Here is a 24,178-nt window from a genome sequence, read left to right as displayed (position 1 = left end):
TTCGGTTACTAGTTCAACGCTCTAACCACTAGGCTACGCTGCCACCCCAGGGTGGCTTGTCATCATTAACAAACAGCCACTAGCTGCATAAAACTCCAGCTCGCCACTGCTGCCTGCAAAGGTGTAACATTCATGAACATACAGTTCATAAGCTTGTTGCAATCAGCAAAGTATGTTTAAGTGTATAGATGCCCATCAATTTGAATTGAACTTTGAATTGAACTGGGTGAAAAAGAAGAGAGAAGCCACTTGTCTTGCCAACGTCAACTATAAAGTCGCTTTTGGAACAGTGGAGAGAGAGAAAGGGGGGAGATAGAGAGAGATGTGCTCTACACCCTGCCGGAATGGATTAGTTGTGGGAAACAATTGACACCTGCCGGCTCATCTCCATTCAGATTCAGAGTGTTTATAGTCACATGTACTGGGGTTGCAGGTGTGTTTGCAGTGTACCAGGCAGCAAGTGGGTCCTTCCTCCTTGGACGACCATTTATATAGGGCCAGGTAGCAGAGTGGGTCCTTCCTCCTTGGAGGACCATTTATATAGGGCCAGGTAGCGGAGTGGTTAAGAGCGTTGGGCCAGTAACAGAAAATGTCTTGGTTCGAATCCCCAAGCCAACTAGGTGAAAAATCTGTTGATGTGCCCTTAAGCAAGGCACTTAATCCCAGTTGCTCTGGATAAGAAATGTTGTGACTGACTAAATGAGTCAGTCATCATGACGATGTAGACCAAGTCACACTCCCACTTAGATGATCGACTGGCCTTCTAATGTAGCACAGCCATTACTTATGGATCCCCAGATGGGTTGTAATAGTCTAAGAGCGCCTATGGCCCTTTCTTAATGTGGGATGTAGCAAATGCACTCAACCCACATGAAATACATTAGAATATCATTAGCTACATAATAAAATAAGAGAGGGGGGAGGGTTATTTGCACAATCAGTGTAGCCTTCTGTTTGTTTTCTTGGATAAACCTTCCAAAACCATTCTTCTACCTTGTCAAAAGCTGTTCTTATTACTGAAACAGAATGTATAATTCTGGATGTATCTGACCTGAACAGTAGCCCTGATCCACAAAGTGGCTCTGTTCGAGTATCAGGTTTCATGTGAATTATGATGAGGCTTGTGTTTCCCTCCAACTGGGTAAGGCCATTATTCACCAGGCACAGCCTCACCACAACAACAACATTAGAGCCTCACCAATCTGTTTTTTGGGGTCCGACACCGTTTCTGATTTTTTTGGGGGGCAAAACCTTCCGATACTGATATATCTGCCGGTACACTGTTTCACAGCTGGGAAATTAAAATAATTGCCATCCAAAAGAGCAATTGTCCACTAACTATGCTACAGACTTTGTGACAATTATGACACATAAGAATGTCCACAAGTGTTCAGATAAGCATGAAATTCCCTTTTTTTTCCATCCTATATTTGAATATCAGTTATTGTGGAGTTATCAGCCGATACCGATATAACATTAAAAGGCCGATACCGGCCGACAATATCAGTGAACCGATATACCAGTCCGGCTCTGAACAACATTACCGCCTCCAACTGTAAGCAACCAGACCTGCTTGTGTCCAAGTCAAGCCAAGAAAATGCAATCGGCATACTTGAGTAAAAGTAAAGATACCTTAATAGAAAATGACTCAAATAAAAGGGAAAGTTCCCCAGTAGGATACTACTTGAGTAAAAGTCTAAAAGCATTTGGTTTTAAATATACTTAAGTATCAAAAGTCAATTTAAAAGTATGAATTGAAAATTCCTTATATTAAGCAACCCAGACAGCACAATTTTCTTGTTTTTAAAATTGACGGATAGCCAAATTTACAGATAGCACACTCCAACACTCAGACATAATTTACAGATAGCACACTCCAACACTCAGACATAATTTACAGATAGCACACTCCAACACTCAGACATAATTTACAGATAGCACACTCCAACACTCAGACATAATTTACAGATAGCACACTCCAACACTCAGACATAATTTACAGATAGCACACTCCAACACTCAGACATAATTTACAGATAGCACACTCCAACACTCAGACATAATTTACAGATAGCACACTCCAACACTCAGACATAATTTACAGATAGCACACTCCAACACTCAGACATAATTTACAGATAGCACACTCCAACACTCAGACATAATTTACAGATAGCACACTCCAACACTCAGACATAATTTACAGATAGCACACTCCAACACTCAGACATAATTTACAGATAGCACACTCCAACACTCAGACATAATTTACAGATAGCACACTCCAACACTCAGACATAATTTACAAATGAAGCATTTGTGTTTGATGAGTCTGCAAGATCAGAGGCAGAAGGGATGACCAGGGATGTTCTCTGGATAAGTGTGTGAATTGGACCATGTTCTGTCCTGCTAAGCATTCAAAATGTAATGAGAAAATGTATGGAGTAAAAAGTACATTATTTTCTTTAGGGATGTAGTGAAGTAAAAGTAAAAGTTTTCAAAAATATAAATAGTCAAGTAAAGTACAGATACCCCCAAAAACAACTTTAAACTATTTTTACTTAAGTGCTTTACACCACTATAATTGAATAATGATCTTTATTCTGTTTTGATCATTTTCTCAGTTTAAGATACAAGGATATAAGGAATTAGAGGCACTGTCAATGTCATACGAATGAGAGTTCAGATTCGTATATGGGAGAGTATATCCAATCGGTCCAGATGAGAACTAGGCTGTCACAGCCAATCATACCAGTCAAGCAAGTTCAGTCAGACACCCAACAGGGGTCACATTACAATTCATAGCAAACATTCTTCCAATTAGATACAAGTTGGATTTAAGTACAAAACATTGTTTAATTTTGAGAAAGTTTTTTTCCCAATAAATATACTGTAGATTTCCCCATCACCATTGGAGTCAGAGATCATATTTACTTGTTGTTGAGTGTCATTGCACTGATAAGTGTATACGTGTGTGTTTGCTGCAGTGTGCTGGCAAGAGGGGGAGCGAGGGTTCCTACACCAGTGGTTCCCAAACATTTTTGATAAAGTTTTTCAAATGTTCTTGTGATCTACCAGATCACAACGTAAAAGATCACTGCAGCCCACCATTAATTGATTGATGTCATTGATTGGCTCACTTGGTTTCCCAGGCTTGAATCAGTTTGTCCCACACCATTGACCCCCCATTTGGGTACCACTGAGCTACACCCATTGAGCTTCTTGTGGGTACTAGGTAGGTGTGTGGGTGAAGGAGAGAGCAAGCTACACACCTCTCTCTAGGGACCTGCCCTCTCTCCTTACCTGCAGCAGTGTTTCGGCCTTCCCCAGAGCCTTGTCCGTCTCTGATAACGCCCCCTCCAGCTCCTCGCTGTGCCTCCCCTGGCTCTGTAGCTCCGCCCTCATCGCCCCTAGGGACTCCTCACCCCCTGCCTGATTGGCCCTCCCAGGCTGGGCGGCGCCCCCTAGGCTCTCCCGTTGGATCTGCTGCTCAAGCTGGGCGGAGCGAGATGAGAAGTCGTGGAGTCGCCTGCCGCAGTCGTCCATCTTGGAATGGAGCTCCCCCAGCCTCCTCCTCATCCCCCTCTCTCTCTCCACCTCTGCCTGCAGCTCTTCCTCCCAGAACGTCTCGTGGGCCAACTCGGCCTGGTTCCTCCTGGCTGCCTGCTCCAGAGCTTCCATCTCCTCCGGGAGACGAGCCTCTGGGACAGGGGAGGGGGCCGGGGAGGCCCTGTTCCAGGACCGAGAGTCTCTCTCCATGGTTTCCAGCTGGGCCTCAATGGCCCTCAGCCTCTCCTGCTGCTGTAGAACCTGCCGGAAAACCTCCTCTTTGGACGGGCCCACTGGAGGGGAGGGAGAGGGAGAGTGGGGGGAGGGAGAAGGGGAGTGTGAGGGAGCATGGTGGGGAGGGATGGGGCTGGGTGAGGTCCTCTGTTCGGGGGAGTCGCGGGGAGACTTTCTGATGAGCTGCTTGGCTTTGGTTCTGGGGGAGGTGGAGGGTCCCAGGTTGAAGGTGAGGGACTTCTTGGGCTGGTTGTGTTTGATGGGCTCTGGGTCGGGGTGTTTGGGCAGGGGAAGAGGGGTGACCCGGTCCTGGCTGGTACCAGAACCAGACCCTGGTCCATCACTGCTACTGGGGCCAGTGCGGCGCAGGAAGAACTGGACATCGTTGCTGTGCTGGCCCAGCTTGGCCAGGGACTCCAGGGGCTTCTCATTAGCTAACAGTTGCCTCTCTGAGTCCCTCAGTCTCTGGATTAGCACATAGCGACCTGTCTGACCTGTGGCAGGAAGAGAGCGGGAAAGAGATCGGGAGAGAGAGGGAGAGACAGAGAGCCACAAATCACCACACATACCAGACATCACCACACAAATACACAGTAAGTGGGCATCATGTTGACACCCAAAGTTCCATAATATATACAGTTAACTGCTAGTTGCCCTCTCTCTAGCTCTGGGCTATGGCTAATGGCTATACAAGACTCTAAACTCTAGGTCTGCAGTCCTTCACTCAACTCTCTCTCACTCACTTCTCTTAGCAATGAAAAATATGAGTAGAAGACTGTTGTATAAGTCTTATACAACATATAAACATGTTCAAACAAACTGAAATCTCCATGAGGACTCTGAAATGAGGACAAGCTCTCCCTAATGACCTGGCAGCCGCTCACGCACAGAGGAAAGGAAACTGCTAAATATGGAGTTTAGTTTTTGGCACTGCAGTATGCGGCTTCAGTACAGCCTGAGGGTGTGGTGACAGAAGCTTGCTCCATACCAAGTCAACCCCTAGCCCCTTTCCCCCTTGGCACTTCTTTGAGGTCAGAAAGGATGGGATAGGTGGAAGACATATGGTAATACAGGAGTTCCACCTTGCCCTATGATCAGTGGGATTTTCACCATATTGCTGAATCCTATCCAATCTTTTCAGATCTAGTTAAGGGACTATGGGGTAGGGGCCTTAAGGATGTCGAGGGACAGAACTTGCACCCTAGAGAGGAAGAGAGACTAAGACACTGACCAATGGCCTGAGCCAGTGCGATGACCACATCCTGGCAGGAAGTCTCCTCTGATAGGCCACAGACCACGCGCACCACTCCATCCACCCACACCTTCAGCTCCATCTGAGACACCACGCTATGAGATGTGACAAGGACTTCTGTTCAGATCCGCTTGGCTTGGCTCGGATTGGCTCAGTTCAGCATTGCATGGTACTACTGACTCCTCTCTGCAAGGAAGAGAAACATGGATAAGATTAAACAACACCCTCACAACCAACCGAACCAAAATATTATACATGATACACGGAACATGTCGAACTTCCACAACGTTATCTAGCCAAAGGGGGGGGGGGGGGGGGGGGGGGGAGTCATCCCTCAAGACACAGCAGCATAATATTGTTGCTAACTTTAACACACCCTGTAGGCATGTGTCACATACAAGTGGCCCATTTCCTTCTCCATCTGTTGATTATTGAGGCTATGGGTTTAGCATCTCTCCTGCAGGCTCTATACGTAACAGAGCCGTTTTGACGTCAGGCCCTGTATGTGTGACTGAGTCTACCAGCAGTGAATGAGGTTTATATTTCCAGCCCACTGCTCCTGGGGAGCTGATCAGAGCCGAGTATTGCGTTCCTGAAGTTTCCTGTTGGTTAGTTAGAGCTCCGATGGTACCTCACGGACCCGAGAGCGTCAACACAGATATGTAACCCAATTAAATTCTCCACTTCCCTCCTTCAAAGACGTTAAGACAGCTTATTGCCAAAGGGAGTGGACAGGCAGAATGCACTGTAGCCACTGTGTGTGTGTGTGTGTGTTCCACTTTGATGCCTCCCACCAGGAGCTGACCTGGCAGACCTGACAGACCTGGCAGACCTGGAACTTCAGAGACTGTCTCTGGGAAGAGCAGTGCAGCCTAACACAGGATGAGATTTACCTTAAGCCTGAGTGTATTTCACAGTGACGAACAGGAACAGCACTTACCACTTCCCTGTGTGCCGATTTATGACTATGCTTGATCTGCTCTCCACTAATAACAAGGCAATAACATGCGTAGCCTGACTCAAAGTCAATAAAGCACACACAGAGACCTTATTTTTTATTTATATGACAGTAGTAGTAGGCTAGGCCTATAAAAGTGTCTCATTTGGCACATGATAACTCAGTAAGGCCAAAGACACCAATATGGCAGCGTGATCCTTAGAAAGGTTCTGTCAACATGAGTAATAGATCATATGACCCACTTGCTGTGTAACTGGCACACAGCACAGCTAGTGTTCGAGCTCCTCCCCCTAGCCTAGCTCCTCCCCCTCCTCTCGCTGAGGTGTTTTAACCCAAATCCTCTATTATCTCCTCCCCATTTTGAATGTTGACTGTGGTCCAGGCGCCACCTATACGGGAGCTGCCCAGCAGGAATGCACTGACTTCATCTGACGAGCACAAGAATTCCAGCTTTCTTAACCAACGTCATTATTACGGTTTATATACCATTACTAGCTCCCCTCCCTGTGACCAAACTACCCCCAACATTACTCATGATGTGGTATTTATGATGGGGTATTTATGATGTGGTATTTATGATGTGGTATTTATGATGTGGTATTTATGATGTGGTATTTATGATGTGGTATTTATGATGTGGTATTTATGATGTGGTATTTATGATGTGGTATTTATGATGTGGTATTTATGATGTGGTATTTACAGGCCAAACACTGGACGAGCTGGGTATCATCAGGGGAGCTCATTTGGCAACAGGACACAGAACTATTCACAACACCACCACACAAAGGAGTCAAAACTCAACATTGCCACATTTTTATCTATCTTCCGGTTACTCACACAGGCTTGTTTTCATTTAGAATGCAAGTCAGGGAGGGAGGAAGGGTTCATCTGCGTATCAACCTCACCAAAAGAGCATTCTAGCACTATGGTGGAATTGTCACGACTGGCCAAAATATTTTTTTCACTGTGCTGCAATAACTATGTGCACATAAAAAACTCACACACAGACCAAAGTGTGTTCACTCTAATCGAGATGAGATAAAATGAGTCATCAATCTCTATCGCATTGCTTATCTCCTTCAATAACAGCCCTCTTTCCTTCCTCTGGTATCGGTCAGGCCGAGAGCAGTGGAATGCTACCTTACAGGCCTGTGTGAGAGAGAGGGAGAGAGAGAGACGCTGGAACAAACTCTCCTTTGTCTGTGAGAAGACTAGGACTCTAAAAATATACTCAGTAACCCAGTAAATCAAACATGGCATCCGACACCAACCCATCACAATGGCCTGAGAGAGACACCGCTCAACACACTCAGGTAGGAAACTGGAACAAACACGACACCTGAATTCTACAAAATGGCTTCCTTTCCTTGTCACTTGTATTGAATCTGCCGAACTGGACGATAGATGGAAGCAAGTGTAAAAGTTGATATAGGCCTCCAAAGATTTCCTTTAATTTATCTAGTGTTTTCAGATGGTTGTAACATCAGGTGGTGAGATAAGGTGAGGACATATTAGATAAGAAGAGGGTAACGCTTTGGATTAACAGAGGTATCTGTCCCCTGACCCCTATACATTAGTTCAATCTCATATAGCACCTCACCTGACCAAGTCTTATTATCCAAACGAGCCCTAGTGTGTTGGGGGTGTGACAGGTTCCCACGCTGCCTATGACACCCTGTGACAGCTTAGGAGTAGAGTGTGCCATGACAAGCTGTCCTACAACAAAAACACACCTCCTAGACAGTGAAATGTGATCAAGCACAGCAACAGGAAATAAACCAACCACATTACTGCCTGGCTATTCTCACTGTTTGTTTGTCACAGGAACAACGCTGGTATCTATGGGGCATTACCATGTAAAAAGCCCCATGAGCACTATCATGTGAAGTTTATAGGAGAACATACAATTTGGTGTCAAATGGAAGCTGAGAGAAATAAGGCATATGTGTTTTTGAACCATTTTCTAGGAATTAGCTACATTTTTTTTCTCCACTGTACTCTAATGTGATGTGCTGTCCAAACTTGTGAAACATAGACGTCTGTAATTGGTTCAGATTTTGTCTGGCCAGGGCAGACTGACCAAATTTCAACTACTTTCAACATCCAAGGACGTCCACTGTCAGTCGGTGCTTGATACATTGAATAGAAAAAAAGAGTAGGTGTCATGGGAGGTGTCAGTAAGAGCTGGGAGAAGTGACACAATATTGAGAGAGGAGAGAGAGAAAGGGGGAGAGGGAGGGGCTGTCAAGACTGTTGTCACAGTCTTGCCTTGACCACTAGACAACAGAAAGAGAAAGAAAAAAAACATTATGGGCTCAACATAACAACATGTCAGTGGAAGGGAGGACAGTAGCAGGTGACCAGTGGAAGGGAGGACAGTAGCAGGTGACCAGTGGAAGGGATGACAGTAGCAGGTGACCAGTGGAAGAGAGGACAGTAGCAGGAGACCAGTGGAAGGGATGACAGTAGCAGGAGACCAGTGGAAGGGAGGACAGTAGCAGGAGACCAGTGGAAGGGATGACAGTAGCAGGAGACCAGTGGAAGGGAGGACAGTAGCAGGAGACCAGTGTAAGGGATGACAGTAGCAGGAGACCAGTGGAAGGGAGGACAGTAGCAGGTGACCAGTGGAAGGGAGGACAGTAGCAGGTGACCAGTGGAAGGGAGGACAGTAGCAGGTGACCAGTGGAAGGGAGGACAGTAGCAGGTGACCAGTGGAAGGGATGACAGTAGCAGGTGACCAGTGGAAGGTATGACAGTAGCAGGAGACCAGTGGAAGGGATGACAGTAGCAGGTGACCAGTGGAAGGGATGACAGTAGCAGGAGACCAGTGGAAGGGATATTCCCATATTTCTAGCATGCTATGATAACATCAAGCTTGTGAATCTACAAACTTGTTGGATGCATTTGCACTTCTTTCTGGTTGTGTTTCAGATAATTTTGTGCTCAATATAAATGAATGGTTAATAATGTATTGTGTCATTGTCACGTCTACTCCTGCTCCACCTCTCCAGCGCTCGACGTCTCTAGGTTTACTAACCACCAGTCCTGGCAACCCATCATATACGCACACCTGTGCCTCAAGTGTTCTCTCTACAGCTCTAGTGGACTCCGGTGCCGCTGGGAACATCATCGACCAGGCCCTCGCCTCCTCCCTGAACTTAACCTCATACCCGCTCTCCTCTCCTTTTCCTGTCCCAAGCCACGGATATGCGACCATTGGGATCCGGCACAATAACGCACATCACAGCACCACTCACTCTCACTGTGGGAGAGCCTTCACTGAGAAGCTGGGGGTCATGGTCAGTCTCACATTCGGATACTGGCCTCTGTCCCATGGACAGGTGGAGAGGACCAACCAGGACCTGGGGAGGTTCCTTAGGAGTCACTGCCTGGACCGGCAGGGGGAGTGGGCCTCAGAACTCACTTTGTCACTCCTCCACCGAGCTGTCTCCCTACCAGTGCGTCCTGGGGTACCAGCCGGCCCTGGCCCCGTGGACACCGAGCCAGATTGAAGCCCATGCGGTGGATGTGTGGTTCCGGCGTGCAGATGAGGTTTGGAACGCCTCCCATGAGAGGCTCCAATGTGCCGTCAACCGACAGAAGGACCAGGCGGACCACCACCGTAGTGAGGCTCCCGTGTTCCATCCTGGTGATCGCGTCTGACTCTGCACCAGGAACCTCCCGCTCCGCTTGCCCTGTCGGAAGCTGAGTTTGTGGGGCATTTCAATGTCCTCCGGAGGGTCATTGAGTTAACATACCGATTACAGCTCCCCACTAACTACCGGATCTGACCTTATTTTCATGTTTCCCTCCTCAGGCCGATGGTTCCTGGTCCCCTGGCTGATGCTGTCCCCCACGACACTCCTCCACCTCCCCTGAATGTTGAGGGAAGCCCTGCCTATGCCGTCAGATCCCTCCTGGACTCCCAATGTTGTGTCCCATCATTAGGTACACCTGAACTTCATCACTACCCTGATTACTCCCCTTTTATTTAGCCCTCAGTTGTCATCAGTCCTTAGGTGTTATTGTTTTCTCCCACATTCAGTACTCTTCTCATGTCATCAGTCCTTAGGTGTTATTGTTTTCTCCCACATTCAGTACTCTTCTCATGTCATCAGTCCTTAGGTGTTATTGTTTTCTCCCACATTCAGTACTCTTCTCATGTCATCAGTCCATTATTCACTTCACCTTCTGCACCTGCTTTCTGACTCCCGGTCTGTTACGTTACGCTCATTTTGGAGTCACTTTTATTGTATATTAGAATAGAATATGTTTCTTAACACTACTACATTAATGTGGATGCTACCATGATTATGGATAATCCTGAATGAATTGTGAATAATGATGAGTGAGTTCATACCCCCAAGAGATGCTACTCTCTCGAAATTACCAAAAAACAGGGGATATGACCCTCTGTAACTTGCTCACTCGTCATTATTCATGACCCCTACCTTTCTGGAGAAAAATAAATAAATGGTGCACATCTATCCTGGGATAATGTAAGTATGTCAACGAGACGTCCAGCAGCCTCTGACAGCTTCTCCAACCCCAACTGTCTTCAGGTCGACTTCACCACATCCTTACAGCGGCATTTCAAGGCCTGACTAACACTAATCTATGTGGTTGTGGAGGATCCACACAGACCACTGACACATGTTCAGAAACACATCCACCACCACTTTCCAGGTTTTCAAAAAAACAAATATCCACCCAGGCCCTCCACACCCAAAAGTCTCAGAGAACAGACAAAAAAGCAGCCCAGAAATATCCCCCGCCCCGACCCCATCCCCTCAACCCACCCTGAGTTGCTCAATGCTGCTCTGCTCATGCTCATTATCTCCTAGTTCAGTCCAGATCCACCCAGAGAGACAGAACAGTGATTACAGACATGTGCCCTTCCCTTCTCTCACTTCCCTTCTCTTTTCATGCCTCTCATCATCATCATCATCATGAAGCCTCCAACATGGCTGCTTGCTACACACTCATCATTATTCCAGTGGAAGAAACAAACACTGACACACAGTCTGGTGCTCTGAAGGCTAAGACTCTTGCCACAGCTTGTTCTAGGATTGAATAGGCTGAATAATGAGGTGTTGCTCCTCAGAAGAGAGAGCTCCTTGTCCTGATAACCTCTAACCATGGTTACCATAGACACATTCCTGTGGCTACTAACTCGCTTGATAGATCACTCTAAACACACACAAACAAAGATTCACACACACATGCACGCTCACGCAAACGCACACAGATTCACACAAGTACGCAGTGTTTCAAAAGTATCTATAATCTGATTACAATCTTTTTGCTGGTAGCGTGACTGCTGACGCAAACGCACACAGATTCACACAAGCAAGCACACAGTGGTCCATGCCAACCAATTCTAGGTTTCCACCGTACAGTAGAGGTGATGGTCATTCTTTGGTGACATTTGCATAGTTTAATGTCAGCCAAGCTACTAGGGTCAGCTCTCAGGGGGACAGGAACACACATCTACATTCGACAGAGCACAAAAGACTCTGTACAGGTTTTCCTCAAGTGACCAGCATCAAAGCCCACACCGACACACAGGCAGCATATATCTTTCCGTCTGTGTGTAAAAGACTGTTTGTATCTGTATGAGTTACAGTGTTGGCTGTATACAGCACAGGACCCAAGACAAGCAGAGCATGAAGAGGCCTCCATAGGTACTCCACAGCTGTTCATAGAGGGGAACACGCACACACACATTCACAAAGACACACCTACTTGCTGTACGTCAGACACACCTTATAATAAAGGATATGGGAAAACATTCTGCATGTGCTTTAGGATATGAATCCGATCCAACGCCTTCCCCTTAGGCAGTGAAAAGCAAGGAGCGGTATGGGTGGATGTGTGCCCACACTAACTGTGCTACATGCTAATTCAAATCTATCCCCGCCCCTCAGAGAGAAAGCACTGTTGACACCAAGGCCCAAAACTATTATTGTACAATCACTGAGAGAGAGAGAGAGAGAGAGAGTATCCCTTGTCACTGAGTAGTCACATGGAAGAGAGTAGAACAATGAGGAACAAAGGCCAGTGTACAGCACACACACCCTCAAAGATGACGCACGCACACACACACACAGAGTTTCAAATGCGTTCTCTTTCTCTATGAAACACAAACACAAACACAAACACAAAAAATTAAAACCCAATTCTCTGTTCTCCCTAATATCCTCACTCACAGGCAAACACACACACAGTCCTTGACACATCAACAGCCAGTACCAGTGTAAGTATCAACCCCAGCTCCCTGAAGTAAACAGTGTGATAATGAGTGTCATTCTGGCGGTCTGGACAGTGGGCAGAGCCGTGCCCTTGCGACGGGCACGGCTCTGCCTGCTGTGCCACTCTCACCTCCGGGCAGAGACAGAGACAGTAAACAGCTGGCACCAACCACCCTGGTCCCATCTGCACTTGGGAGAGACTCATTGTTACAATGGTCACAATATATTCCTCTGGGTTCCTCTTGCTTTGCACCCCAGAGACACTGATTGCTGCTCCTATCGGTAATGTACAACAACATAGTCTGTCACAATTTTTTTTATTTTTTTTTATTTTACCTTTATTTAACCAGGCAAGTCAGTTAAGAACAAATTCTTATTTTCAATGACGGCCTGGGAACAGTGGGTTAACTGCCTGTTCAGGGGCAGAACGACCTTGTCAGCTCGGGGGTTTGAACTCACAACCTTCCGGTTACTAGTCCAACGCTCTAACCACTAGGCTACCCTGCCGCCCCAACCCCCAATGGGTTCCACATATTTATGTCGTCCTCACGCTCACTTTGTTTGTTCGGCTTGACACTCATTCCCGGCTTTGTTGGTTCTGTCCGTCTTGTCAGGCCGTCTGTTTTATGACCATTCTGCCCCAGGTGGGACAGCGATAACGCTATAATAAAACTGTTGATTAAACTTTTTTGTCCTCCAACATTCATTCCCTCTATTCTTCTTCTGTCCCTCCATCGTTCAGAGCAGCTCCACAAGTGAGACAGATAAGACTAATAAAACAGCCAATTAGGTCAAATCATCGTCATCTGCATCCAGCAGGGTTCTGACAACATAACCGGATGTCTCCACTACAGAGCATGTATAGAAGAAAAGGTGACACACACGTCCAGTGGTTTGGAGCAGGTGCTAAAGGTCAAGGCACAGGCTCAGCAAAACCAATAAAAGACTCAAGAGTCGAGAAACATTACAAAATGTTGTTTCAATGAATCACATGGGAGCGTACCGTAGATCTGAGTGTGCAGTCTTCTTGTACCTTTTTTTTGTTGCAACAGTCCAGAGCAAGCAGCCTAGCAGTTTCTAACTTCCTTGGATGTCTGAGGAGGAGAAAGACAAGATGCTGTCACATTCTGACACTCTAAACACAGACATAAAAAGCACACAAAACTGCCTGCTGCAGTAGGCCATGTCTATGCATATGTGTTCACATGCAGAAGTGATTAGCAGTAGCTTTGTCCTCCTACAGAGCTGCACTCACTGACTGACTGACTGACTGACTGACTGACTGACTGACTGCAGTAGAGAACAGGGAGTGGTCACAGGCCCTGGAGGAAATAAGATCTGTGAACTCAAGCCTCCACATGCTGGCCTAAAAAGGACTTTAATTCCTGGAGAACTTTTCAAACAGGACCACACCTCAGACTCGAGCGGATGAACCTTTACGGTCTGTGACAATGTAATAAAGAGGTTAAAACAACAACAAAACCTCAACGAAAGGTTTAGTTTATTAGGAGGTCTTAGCAAAGCAAAAAAAGCATGAAAGGTCCCTGTGTGTGGAGGTAGAGGCAGGATTTTTCTCCTGATTCACAGTCTGTATAGCTGTGTGTATCACGTTTTTTCTCTTACACAGAGGTGGCCAGGCTGCTCTGGCCTCTCTAGACAGCCTGGTCTCATAGACTAGACGTAACATAGTAAAAGTACATTCGGGACACTCAAATTAGCATGATACTGTATGTTACGTTTGGTATGGTTACACAAGACAGAAGGTTACTTGAGTAAATAACTAAAGTAAGTTGCTTAGTCGGTCAGGTTGATGGGTGGAGGTATAACGCAAACGTCTAGCAACCCAAAGGTTACATATTCAAATCTCATCACGGACAACTTTATAATTTTGGGTAATTAGCAATTTTGCAACTACTTACTACTTTTTAGCTACTTTGCAACTAATTAGCATGTTAGCTAACCATTCCCCTCACCTTAACCGTAACCCTGTAACCAAATCCTAAACTTAACTTTAACCCTAACCCTAATCCTAACCCCTAGTCTAGCTAATGTTACCCACCTAGCTAACATTGGCGTTAGCCACCTAGCTAAAGTTATTCACAACAACTTGGAATTGGTAACATATCATATGCTTTGCACATTTGTAACATATTGTACGAGTCGCACTTCGTGACATATCATATAAATTGTAATACGTAACATATCATACCAAATGGATGACAGACATCCAAAATGAATACACACCATACCAAATGTATCATATACTAATTGGCATGTCCCGGATTTACATTTAATATGTTACATCTACCCCTGAGTCCAGGTTGGACACAGCTTGCTAATTAGACTGAGCAGTTGCCTGGTTTTCCAGCGAATGGATCGCACAAACAACTCATGAATAATGCATTTCACAGCACATTCATTTGGCAAATATTTCTCTGAACAAATCCCAAGCACATGTGACTGATCGGCAGAACCTCTTTGAAAATATCCCCTCTGTCTGTCTGTGGTAGCACTATTCAGATGCTAATGACTTAGAAGGAGGCATCATAAACTGTGGTAATAAGTGGTTTCAGCCACTCATATAGAAGAACACTTCACTGCTACAGACATCAATATCAACTCATTATACTGATTGGCTTGCTGAAGCCTTATGTCCTCCAGGTTTGTGGGATTATTTGCTGCAATAATACATTTTTTTAAAATAATAAATCTGTGTTCTCAAAGCCTGTCAACAGCGTTTTAGTGGTAAGTTAATAATGTGGACACCTGTGTCTCTACGGCTCTGTGAAATGACAAGGCATATGCCAGCCAGGCATTGTTGAGCAACATCTCACTCAGTTTAAAAGATGCAGAGTAACCACCCAGTTGGATACATATAAACCAACAGTAGCAACATACAGTATAAACACCAACAACAATAAGGCTAACGGACAGACCGACAGAGACAGACACACAAGACATTCAGAGTGTCAGTCCTGCAGCCGAACAGCACAATGTGAAAACCACAGTCTGGGTGAAATCCCAAAGATCATCAACTAGCTACCAAGCATGGCAATACTGACAAAGGAGTTGACTTCCCGTCATCACCAGTCAGAGTCAGTCAGTGGGACAGTGACTTGATGACAGGTTCCTACTCTAAACCACAGAAAAAGCACACATCTGGGCAAAACGGTTTATATAGTCATGCCCAATCAGAGGTTATGGTGTGGTTTAATCATACCAAGAGAAGAATATAGGTTTTGCTCACACTAATGACTCACCCCTACCTCATCCACTCACTGGCCTGACTAAATTCACTGTTTTGGCTGATTTAACTAACTCAACAGTTTACCCCTCTATGTTCACTAGACCAGTGTTTTCCAAATGGTGGGTCAGGGACAACTGGTGGGTCACAGCTGATTCCTTTTCAGTCGTTACATATCACTTCTCCATACTATGTAATATGTATTTCTATGTATTTCCTGTGAATCTAGTAATGTTTTATTCCCCTGTTCAGAGAAATATCTCTGTCACTTGCATTATTTACCAAACAGTACTGATAAAGTAGCAGGTGGCCACTAGATTCCGTTTTATGTGTCCCCAACCGATTGTGTTTTTGTTCATATCTTTACATTGTTTGTAACGTATTTTTTTATTTACTTTGTACATAATGTTGCCGCTACCGTCTCTTATGACCTCAGGACTGCGATCACTCACCACGGACTGGCAGAATAATTGTTTTCCTTTAACGAGTCTGATGAGCCCGACGCGAACAATATATTGCTTTCTCGGGAACAGGCCCAGATCCCCGTGATTTGCGTGAAGAGGAGGCAGAGCAAAAGGGGCCAGAGGGTGGGCTGCCTTCTGAGAATTCGTAGGCGATCAAATAAACCCCCACTTCCTTCCATTCTGCTAGCAAACGTGCAATCTTTTGAGAATAAATCATTGACCTAGGCGGAAGATTAAACTACCAACGGGACATTCAAAATTATAATATGTTATGCTTCAAAGGGTTGTGGCTGAACGGCAAAACTGTCAACAAACAGCTGGCTGGTTATACGATGTATCGGCAGGATAGAACAGCGGCGTCTGGTAAGACAAGGGGAGGCGGACTATGTATTTTTGTAAACAACAGCTGGTGCACGATATCTAAGGAAGTCTCAATGTTTTGCTCATCTGAGGTAGAGTATCTCATGATAAAAGGAAGACCACACTATCTACCTAGAGAGTTTACATCTATATTCTTCGTAGCTGTCTATTTGCCACCACAAACCGATGTTGGCACTAAGACTGCACGCAATGAGCTGTATACAGCCATAAACAAACAGGAAAACTGTCATCCAGAGGCGTCGCTTCTACTGGCTGGTGACTTTAATGCAGGGAAACTTAAATCTGTTTTACCTAATTTCCCACCAGCATGTTAAATGTGCAACCAGAGGGGGGGGGGGAAAAAACTCTGGACCACCTTGTCCCCACATACAGAGATGCATACAATGCTCTCTTCGCCCTCCATTTGGCAAATCTGACCATAATTCTATCCTCCTGACTCCTGCTTAAAAGCAAAAATTTAAGTAGGAAGCACCAGTGACTAGATCAATAAAAAAGTGGTCAGATGAAGCAGATGCTAAGCTACAGGACTGTTTTGTTAGCACAGACTGGAATATGTTCCAGGATTCCCCCAATGGCATTGAGGAGTACACCACATCAGTCATGGGCTTCATCAATAAGTGCATCGATGATGTCGTCCCCACGGTGACCGTACGTACATACCCCAACCAGAAGCCATGGATTACAGGCAACATCCGCACTGAGCGAAAGGCTAGAGCTGCTGCTTTCAAGGAGCGGGACTGTAACCCGGAAGCTTATAAGAAATCCCGCTATGCCCTCCGACAAACCATCAAACAGGCAAAGCGTCAATACAGGACTAAGATCGAATTGTACTACACCGGCTCTGACACTCGTCGGATGTGGCAGGGCTTGCAAACCATTACAGACTACAAAGGGAAGCACAGGCGAGAGCTGCCCAGTGACACGAGCCTACCAGATGAACTAAACTACTTCTATGCTCGCGTCGGGGCAAATAACACTAAAACATGCATGAGGGCACCAGGAGTTCCTTACGACCGTGTGATCACGCTCTCCGCAGTCGATGTGAGACCTTTAAACAGGTCAACATTCACAAGGCCACAGGGCCAGACGGATTACCAGGACGTGTACTGCGAGCATGCGCTGACCAACTGGCAAGTGTCTTCACTGACATTTTCAACCTCTCCCTGTCTGAGTCTGTAATACCAACATGTTTTAAGCCTGCCTAAATGTCTACCGACCCATAGCACTTACGTCTGCAACCATGAAGTGCTTTGAAATGCTGGTCCTGGCTCATATCAACACCATTATCCCACTTCAATTTGCATACCACCCCAACAGATTCACAGATGATGCAATCGCTATTGCACTCCACACTGTCCTTTCCCACCCGGACAAAAGGAACACCTATGTGAGAATACTATTAATTTACTACAGCTCAGCGTGCCCTCAAAGCTCATCAATAAGCTAAGGACCCTGGGACTAAGTACCTCCCTCTGAAATTGGATCTTGGACTTCCTGACTGGCCATTCCAGGTGGTAAGGGTAGGTAACAACATATCCGCCACGCTGATCCTCAACCCAGGGGCCCCTCAGTGGTGTGTGCTCAGTCCCCTCCTGTACTCCCTAATCACTCATGACTGCACGGCCAGGCATGACTCCAACACCATCATTAAGTTTGCTGATGACACAACAATGGTAGGTCTGATCACCGATGATGATGAGACCGCCTATAGGGAGGAGGTCAGAGACCTGGCCGTGTTGTGCAAGGACAACAACCTCTCCCTCAACGTGATTAAGACAAAGGAGATGATTGTGGACTACAGGAAAAAGAGGGCCGAGCACGCCCTCATTCTCATCAACGGGGCTGCAGTGGAGCAGGATGAGAGCTTCAAGTTCCTTGCTGTCCACATCAACAAACTAACATGGACCAAGCACACCATGACAGTCGTGAAGAGGGCACGACTAAACCTATTCCCCCTCAGGAGACTGAAAATATTTGAAATGGGTCCTCAGATCGGCTATGAAAAGCCAACTGACATTTACTCCTGATGTGCTGACCTGTTGCACCCCCTGTGATTATTATTATTTTACCATGCTGGTCATTTATGAACATTTGAACATCTTGGCCATGTTCTGTTATACTCTCCACCCGGCACAGCCAGAAGAGGACTGGCCACCCCTCATAGCCTGGTTCCTTACTAGGTTTCTTCCTAGGTTTTGGCCTTTCTAGGGAGTTTTTCCTAGCCACAGTGCTTCTACACCTGCATTGCTTGCTGTTTGGGGTTTTAGGCTGGGTTTCTGTACAGCACTTTGAGATATCAGCTGGTGTAAGAAGGACTATATAAATACATTTGATTTGGATCAAAAGATCCATCGAGAGCATCCTGACTGGTTGCATCACTGCCTGGTATGGCAACAGCTCGGCCTCCAACCGCAAAGCACTACAGAGGGTAGTGCGAATGGCCTAGTACATCACTGGGGCCAAGCTTCCTGCCATCCAGGACCTCTATACCAGGCAGTGTCAGAGGAAGGCCCTAAAAATTGTCAAAGACTCCAGCCACCCTAGTCATAGACTTTTCCCTCTGCTGCCCTATGGCAAGTGGCACCGGAGAGCCAAGTCTCGGTCCAAGAGGCTGCTAAACAGCTTCTACCCCCAAGCCATAACATCTAATCAAATCACTACCCACACTACCCCCCCCCCCCCCCCCCTTTACACCGCTGCTACTCTCTGTTATTATCATCTATGCATAGTTAATTTAATAACTCTACCTACATGTACATATTACCTCAGATAACCGGTGCCCCCACACATTGACTCTGTACCGGTACCCCCCTGTATATAGTCTCACTATTGTTATTTTACTGCTGCTCTTTAATTACTTGTTACTTTTATTTCTTATTCTTATCCGTATTATTATTATTATTTTAAACTGCATTGTTGGTTAGAGGCTCGTAAGTAAATATTTCACTGTTGTTCACACCTGTTGTATTCGGCACATGTGACTAATACAATTTGATTTGTGTCCAGGAAACGGATCCTTTGTGTGCGGTTTATTCCCTTCAAAAAAGGCCTGGGTTAGTCACTGCTAGACTATTCCTGGTGAACAACCAAACAATTAGGCTACAGCAGTTCTAATGTTTTCAATGTTATGGTCTTTAAGGGTCTTCAAATGGTCAAACCCCCAAACACACACTGTATAGTGTTTTGCTATTGTAACGGTATTGGGTTGTGTTGTGTTTAATGGTAAAACCCCCAAACACACACTGTATAGTGTTTTGCTATTGTAACGGTATTGGGTTGTGTTGTGTTTAATGGTCAAACCCCCAAACACACACTGTATAGTGTTTTGCTATTGTAACGGTATTGGGTTGTGTTGTGTTTAATGGTAAAAAACCCAAACACACACTGTATAGTGTTTTGCTATTGTAACGGTATTGGGTTGTGTTGTGTTTAATGGTCAAACCCCCAAACACACACTGTATAGTGTTTTGCTATTGTAACAGTATTGGGTTGTGTTGTGTTTAATGGTAAAAAACCCAAACACACACTGTATAGTGTTTTGCTATTGTAACGGTATTGGGTTGTGTTGTGTTTAATGGTAAAAAACCCAAACACACACTGTATAGTGTTTTGCTATTGTAACGGTATTGGGTTGCATTGTGTTTAATGGTAAATATCACTAATCACAATACAAGGAGCTTTTTAAAAATAATTTTATTGAAAAACATAAGACTGCCATGCAATTAATAATTTTATTCGGATTGTAACTACTTTTTAGTCCTTAGCTAATTTCTCCATCAAAGTTTGGGGCTTTTAGGAAAAGTGTTCATATGAGAATTGCATAGGGTAGCCTTCTCATAGATCGGCCACTTATTGGACTATTCAATGCTAGTTGGGTTTAAGCATTAGGTTGCTATTAGGACAAACTGAATTTGTTTCATGGAGGACTAGCTTGAAATATGACGATGACAACACAATTTATTTTCATAATGAGCCAAATCTATTGGTGTTCTGCACAAAGTTGCAAAGGGAATGGTGTGATCTATTTAATAAACACAAGAGACCAGAAAAATTGATAAAACTGTGTGGCAGTATAGCATGAACAGCAGCATATAGTGATGCTACTTTATGGTAAATAATGTAAGTGACTTCAATTATAAATTTCTCTGAACAACGGAAAAAAACATCACAGGGAATACATGACATAGTATGGAGAAGTAATACTCCAAGCTACAGCTTGTAATACTTGTAAAACATAGAGAGCTGATACTGTATAGTGGTTGTTGGGCTGGGATTGGCATGGGGTGTGGGGGGGGTCCGTTGTGTCTTTTGACCATTTCTTTTGGATTCCTCATGTCTTATTCAATGGCAGGAAGAAGTTTGGTCCAATCCAGATGTTGGTGCTATATTTACTGAATATTATCTAAATACTATAAATTAAAATGTCCAATTTGGGTGAGATCAAGTATCTTAATTTCTCAGTGATCAAATTATATTTCTATAATGCTAACCGTATCTGCTACTAACTACAAAAAAAAAACGATTTCAGAACAATCTGAGATGGTGGGTGTCGAAATCCACTTTCTTGTGCTTTTTGAGGTGGAACGACCCATCTGCTTCTGTTTAATTGGTGGGGCGGTAAAACTCTGTTTTAGGTGGGAGTTTGACAGACATCAGCAGGAAATCAAGTTTGGGAAGAGCTGAACTATGTAGCAGGCCCAGTTTTAGTGGCTAATAAAGACAACAATAGAGGCTTACTCATATTTCCTCAGACCTACCTCATCCACAACTGACCTAACTGGATAAACACTGTATTCACTACTGTAAAGTATACAGCAGGCAATGTTTTTAAATAAATAAATGAAGATGAAAAATAGAATGCTACTTATCGTGCCTCAGCCCTATACAGCCCCTCCACTGATATGAGAAACTGAGAAAGTGAGGAGTGACTGGTGTGGCTATTGGGGTCTACAGAGTACAGGAGGCCTTATTGTTAGCAAGGCTACAGCCATAGACTGCTGATGGGCACCTATATGTGTAATTATACACTCTCTACCTGACTCAGCACAACCGCAGGCCTGGAAGGGAGATCACACACACACACACACACACACAAGCGATAAAACACATTCTGAAGTGGCTGAATTTGAATAACTTAAAAAAGGAATAAGAGAGTAGAGAAAGAATGTCAGACAGAGATGAGAAGGAAATTAGTCTATCAGAGTTTCCCAACTGGCCCCCAAAGTTTTCTGAGCAAAAACTATTCTTGACATAAAAGACTGTAAAAACACCCGCAAATCAGGTCCAAGTGATTCCCACGCATAATATATGTGATCATATACAAATGTACAGTGCCTTGCGAAAGTATTCGGCCCCCTTGAACTTTGCGACCTTTTGCCACATTTCAGGCTTCAAACATAAAGATATAAAACTGTATTTTTTTTTGTGAAGAATCAACAACAAGTGGGACACAATCATGAAGTGGAACGACATTTATTGGATATTTCAAACTTTTTTAACAAATCAAAAACTGAAAAATTGGGCGTGCAAAATTATTCAGCCCCTTTTACTTTCAGTGCAGCAAACTCTCTCCAGAAGTTCAGTGAGGATCTCTGAATGATCCAATGTTGACCTAAATGACTAATGATGATAAATACAATCCACCTGTGTGTAATCAAGTCTCCGTATAAATGCACCTGCACTTTGATAGTCTCAGAGGTCCGTTAAAAGTGCAGAGAGCATCATGAAGAACAAGGAACACACCAGGCAGGTCCGAGATACTGTTGTGAAGAAGTTTAAAACCGGATTTGGATACAAAAAGATTTCCCAAGCTTTAAACATCCCAAGGAGCACTGTGCAAGCGATAATATTGAAATGGAAGGAGTATCAGACCACTGCAAATCTACCAAGACCTGGCCGTCCCTCTAAACTTTCAGCTCATACAAGGAGAAGACTGATCAGAGATGCAGCCAAGAGGCCATAAAAAGTGTCGGTTAAAGTTTGCCACAAGCCACCTGGGAGACACACCAAACATGTGGAAGAAGGTGCTCTGGTCAGATGAAACCAAAATTGAACTTTTTGGCAACAATGCAAAACGTTATGTTTGGCGTAAAAGCAACACAGCTGAACACACCATCCCCACTGTCAAACATGGTGGTGGCAGCATCATAGTTTGGGCCTGCTTTTCTTCAGCAGGGACAGGGAAGATGGTTAAAATTGATGGGAAGATGGATGGAGCCAAATACAGGACCATTCTGGAAGAAAACCTGATGGAGTCTGCAAAAGACCTGAGACTGGGACGGAGATTTGTCTTCCAACAAGACAATGATCCAAAACATAAAGCAAAATCTACAATGGAATGGTTCAAAAATAAACATATCCAGGTGTTAGAATGGCCAAGTCAAAGTCCAGACCTGAATCCAATCGAGAATCTGTGGAAAGAACTGAAAACTGCTGTTCACAAATGCTCTCCATCCAACCTCACTGAGCTCGAGCTGTTTTGCAAGGAGGAATGGGAAAAAATGTCAGTCTCTCGATGTGCAAAACTGATAGAGACATACCCCAAGCGACTTACAGCTGTAATCGCAGCAAAAGGTGGCGCTACAAAGTATTAACTTAAGGGGGCTGAATAATTTTGCACGCCCAATTTTTCAGTTTTTGATTTGTTAAAAAAGTTTGAAATATCCAATAAATGTCGTTCCACTTCATGATTGTGTCCCACTTGTTGTTGATTCTTCACAAAAAAATACAGTTTTATATCTTTATGTTTGAAGCCTGAAATGTGGCAAAAGGTCGCAAAGTTCAAGGGGGCCGAATACTTTCGCAAGGCACTGTAAGCAAGGTTTGAAATGATTATGTTTTAGTCAGATATTATATATGTTTGGGCTGCTTACATGTCAATTTGCAGTCTACAAATTATTTGTAATTATGTTCCAGTCCTGTGACATCCATTCAAGAAAAAAATTGTCTCGCTGCTGAATCTATTTGATGATCGCTGGCCTAGATCATATCATGTTGATGCTAGATTTGTGCCCAAAATCTAGGACTTAAATCAAGAACAGAGAGTTCTTTATTCCTACCTTAAGGATAAAAATGGTATCCTTAAATTGCACTAATGACAGCTCTATTTGTAAGCCCTTGTCTGTCTGTCTGTCTGTCTGTCTGTCTGTCTGTCTGTCTGTCTGTCTGTCTGTCTGTCTGTCTGTCTGTCTGTCTGTCTGTCTGTCTGTCTGTCTGTCTGTCTGTCTGTCTGTCTGTCTGTCTGTCTGTCTGTCTGTCTGTCTGTCTGTCTGTCTGTCTGTCTGTCTGTCTGTCTGTCTGTCTGTCTGTCTGTCTGTCTGTCTGTCTGTCTGTCTGTCTGTCTGTCTGTCTGTCTGTCTGTCTGTCTGTCTGTCTGTCTGTCTGTCTGTCTGTCTGTCTGTCTGTCTGTCTGTCTGTCTGTCTGTCTGTCTGTCTGTCTGTCTGTCTGTCTGTCTGTCTGTCTGTCTGTCTGTCTGTCTGTCTGTCTGTCTGTCTGTCTGTCTGTCTGTCTGTCTGTCTGTCTGTCTGTCTGTCTGTCTGTCTGTCTGTCTGTCTGTCTGTCTGTCTGTCTGTCTGTCTGTCTGTCTGTCTGTCTGTCTGTCTGTCTGTCTGTCTGTCTGTCTGTCTGTCTGTCTGTCTGTCTGTCTGTCTGTCTGTCTGTCTGTCTGTCTGTCTGTCTGTCTGTCTGTCTGTCTGTCTGTCTGTCTGTCTGTCTGTCTGTCTGTCTGTCTGTCTGTCTGTCTGTCTGTCTGTCTGTCTGTCTGTCTGTCTGTCTGTCTGTCTGTCTGGGCCACCAGTACCAATGGGCTGGTCTCATTAGTAATTTAAGGCTCTTCCCATGTT

At 44.8% G+C, this 24,178-nt stretch overlaps 1 protein-coding gene across 11 annotated transcripts in view; it reads right to left on the bottom strand.

Moving 5' to 3' along the window:
* The window catches only part of rassf7a (Ras association domain family member 7a), a 69,695-nt gene that overhangs the window by 3,669 nt on the left and 41,848 nt on the right, over positions 1 to 24,178 (bottom strand). For 4 of the 11 annotated variants that reach the window (XM_036976913.1, XM_036976902.1, XM_036976908.1 and 1 more), the window contains 3 exons: positions 13,251 to 13,341; positions 5,015 to 5,221; positions 3,304 to 4,277 (listed from right to left, as the gene is read on the bottom strand). In XM_036976913.1, coding sequence (XP_036832808.1) covers positions 3,304 to 4,277; positions 5,015 to 5,117 — 1,077 coding nt within the window. In that variant the 5' untranslated portion in view covers positions 5,118 to 5,221; positions 13,251 to 13,341. The remainder of the gene's footprint in view (positions 1 to 3,303; positions 4,278 to 5,014; positions 5,222 to 13,250; positions 13,342 to 24,178) is intronic. The other 7 variants (XM_036976953.1, XM_036976920.1, XM_036976929.1 and 4 more) reach the window with 2 other exon arrangements.

Source organism: Oncorhynchus mykiss, chromosome 1, assembly GCF_013265735.2.
Source record: "Oncorhynchus mykiss isolate Arlee chromosome 1, USDA_OmykA_1.1, whole genome shotgun sequence".
NCBI lineage: Eukaryota > Metazoa > Chordata > Actinopteri > Salmoniformes > Salmonidae > Oncorhynchus > Oncorhynchus mykiss.
The sequence above is the reverse complement of the archived record's forward strand: the minus strand, read 5'-3'. Positions and strand labels throughout refer to the sequence as shown.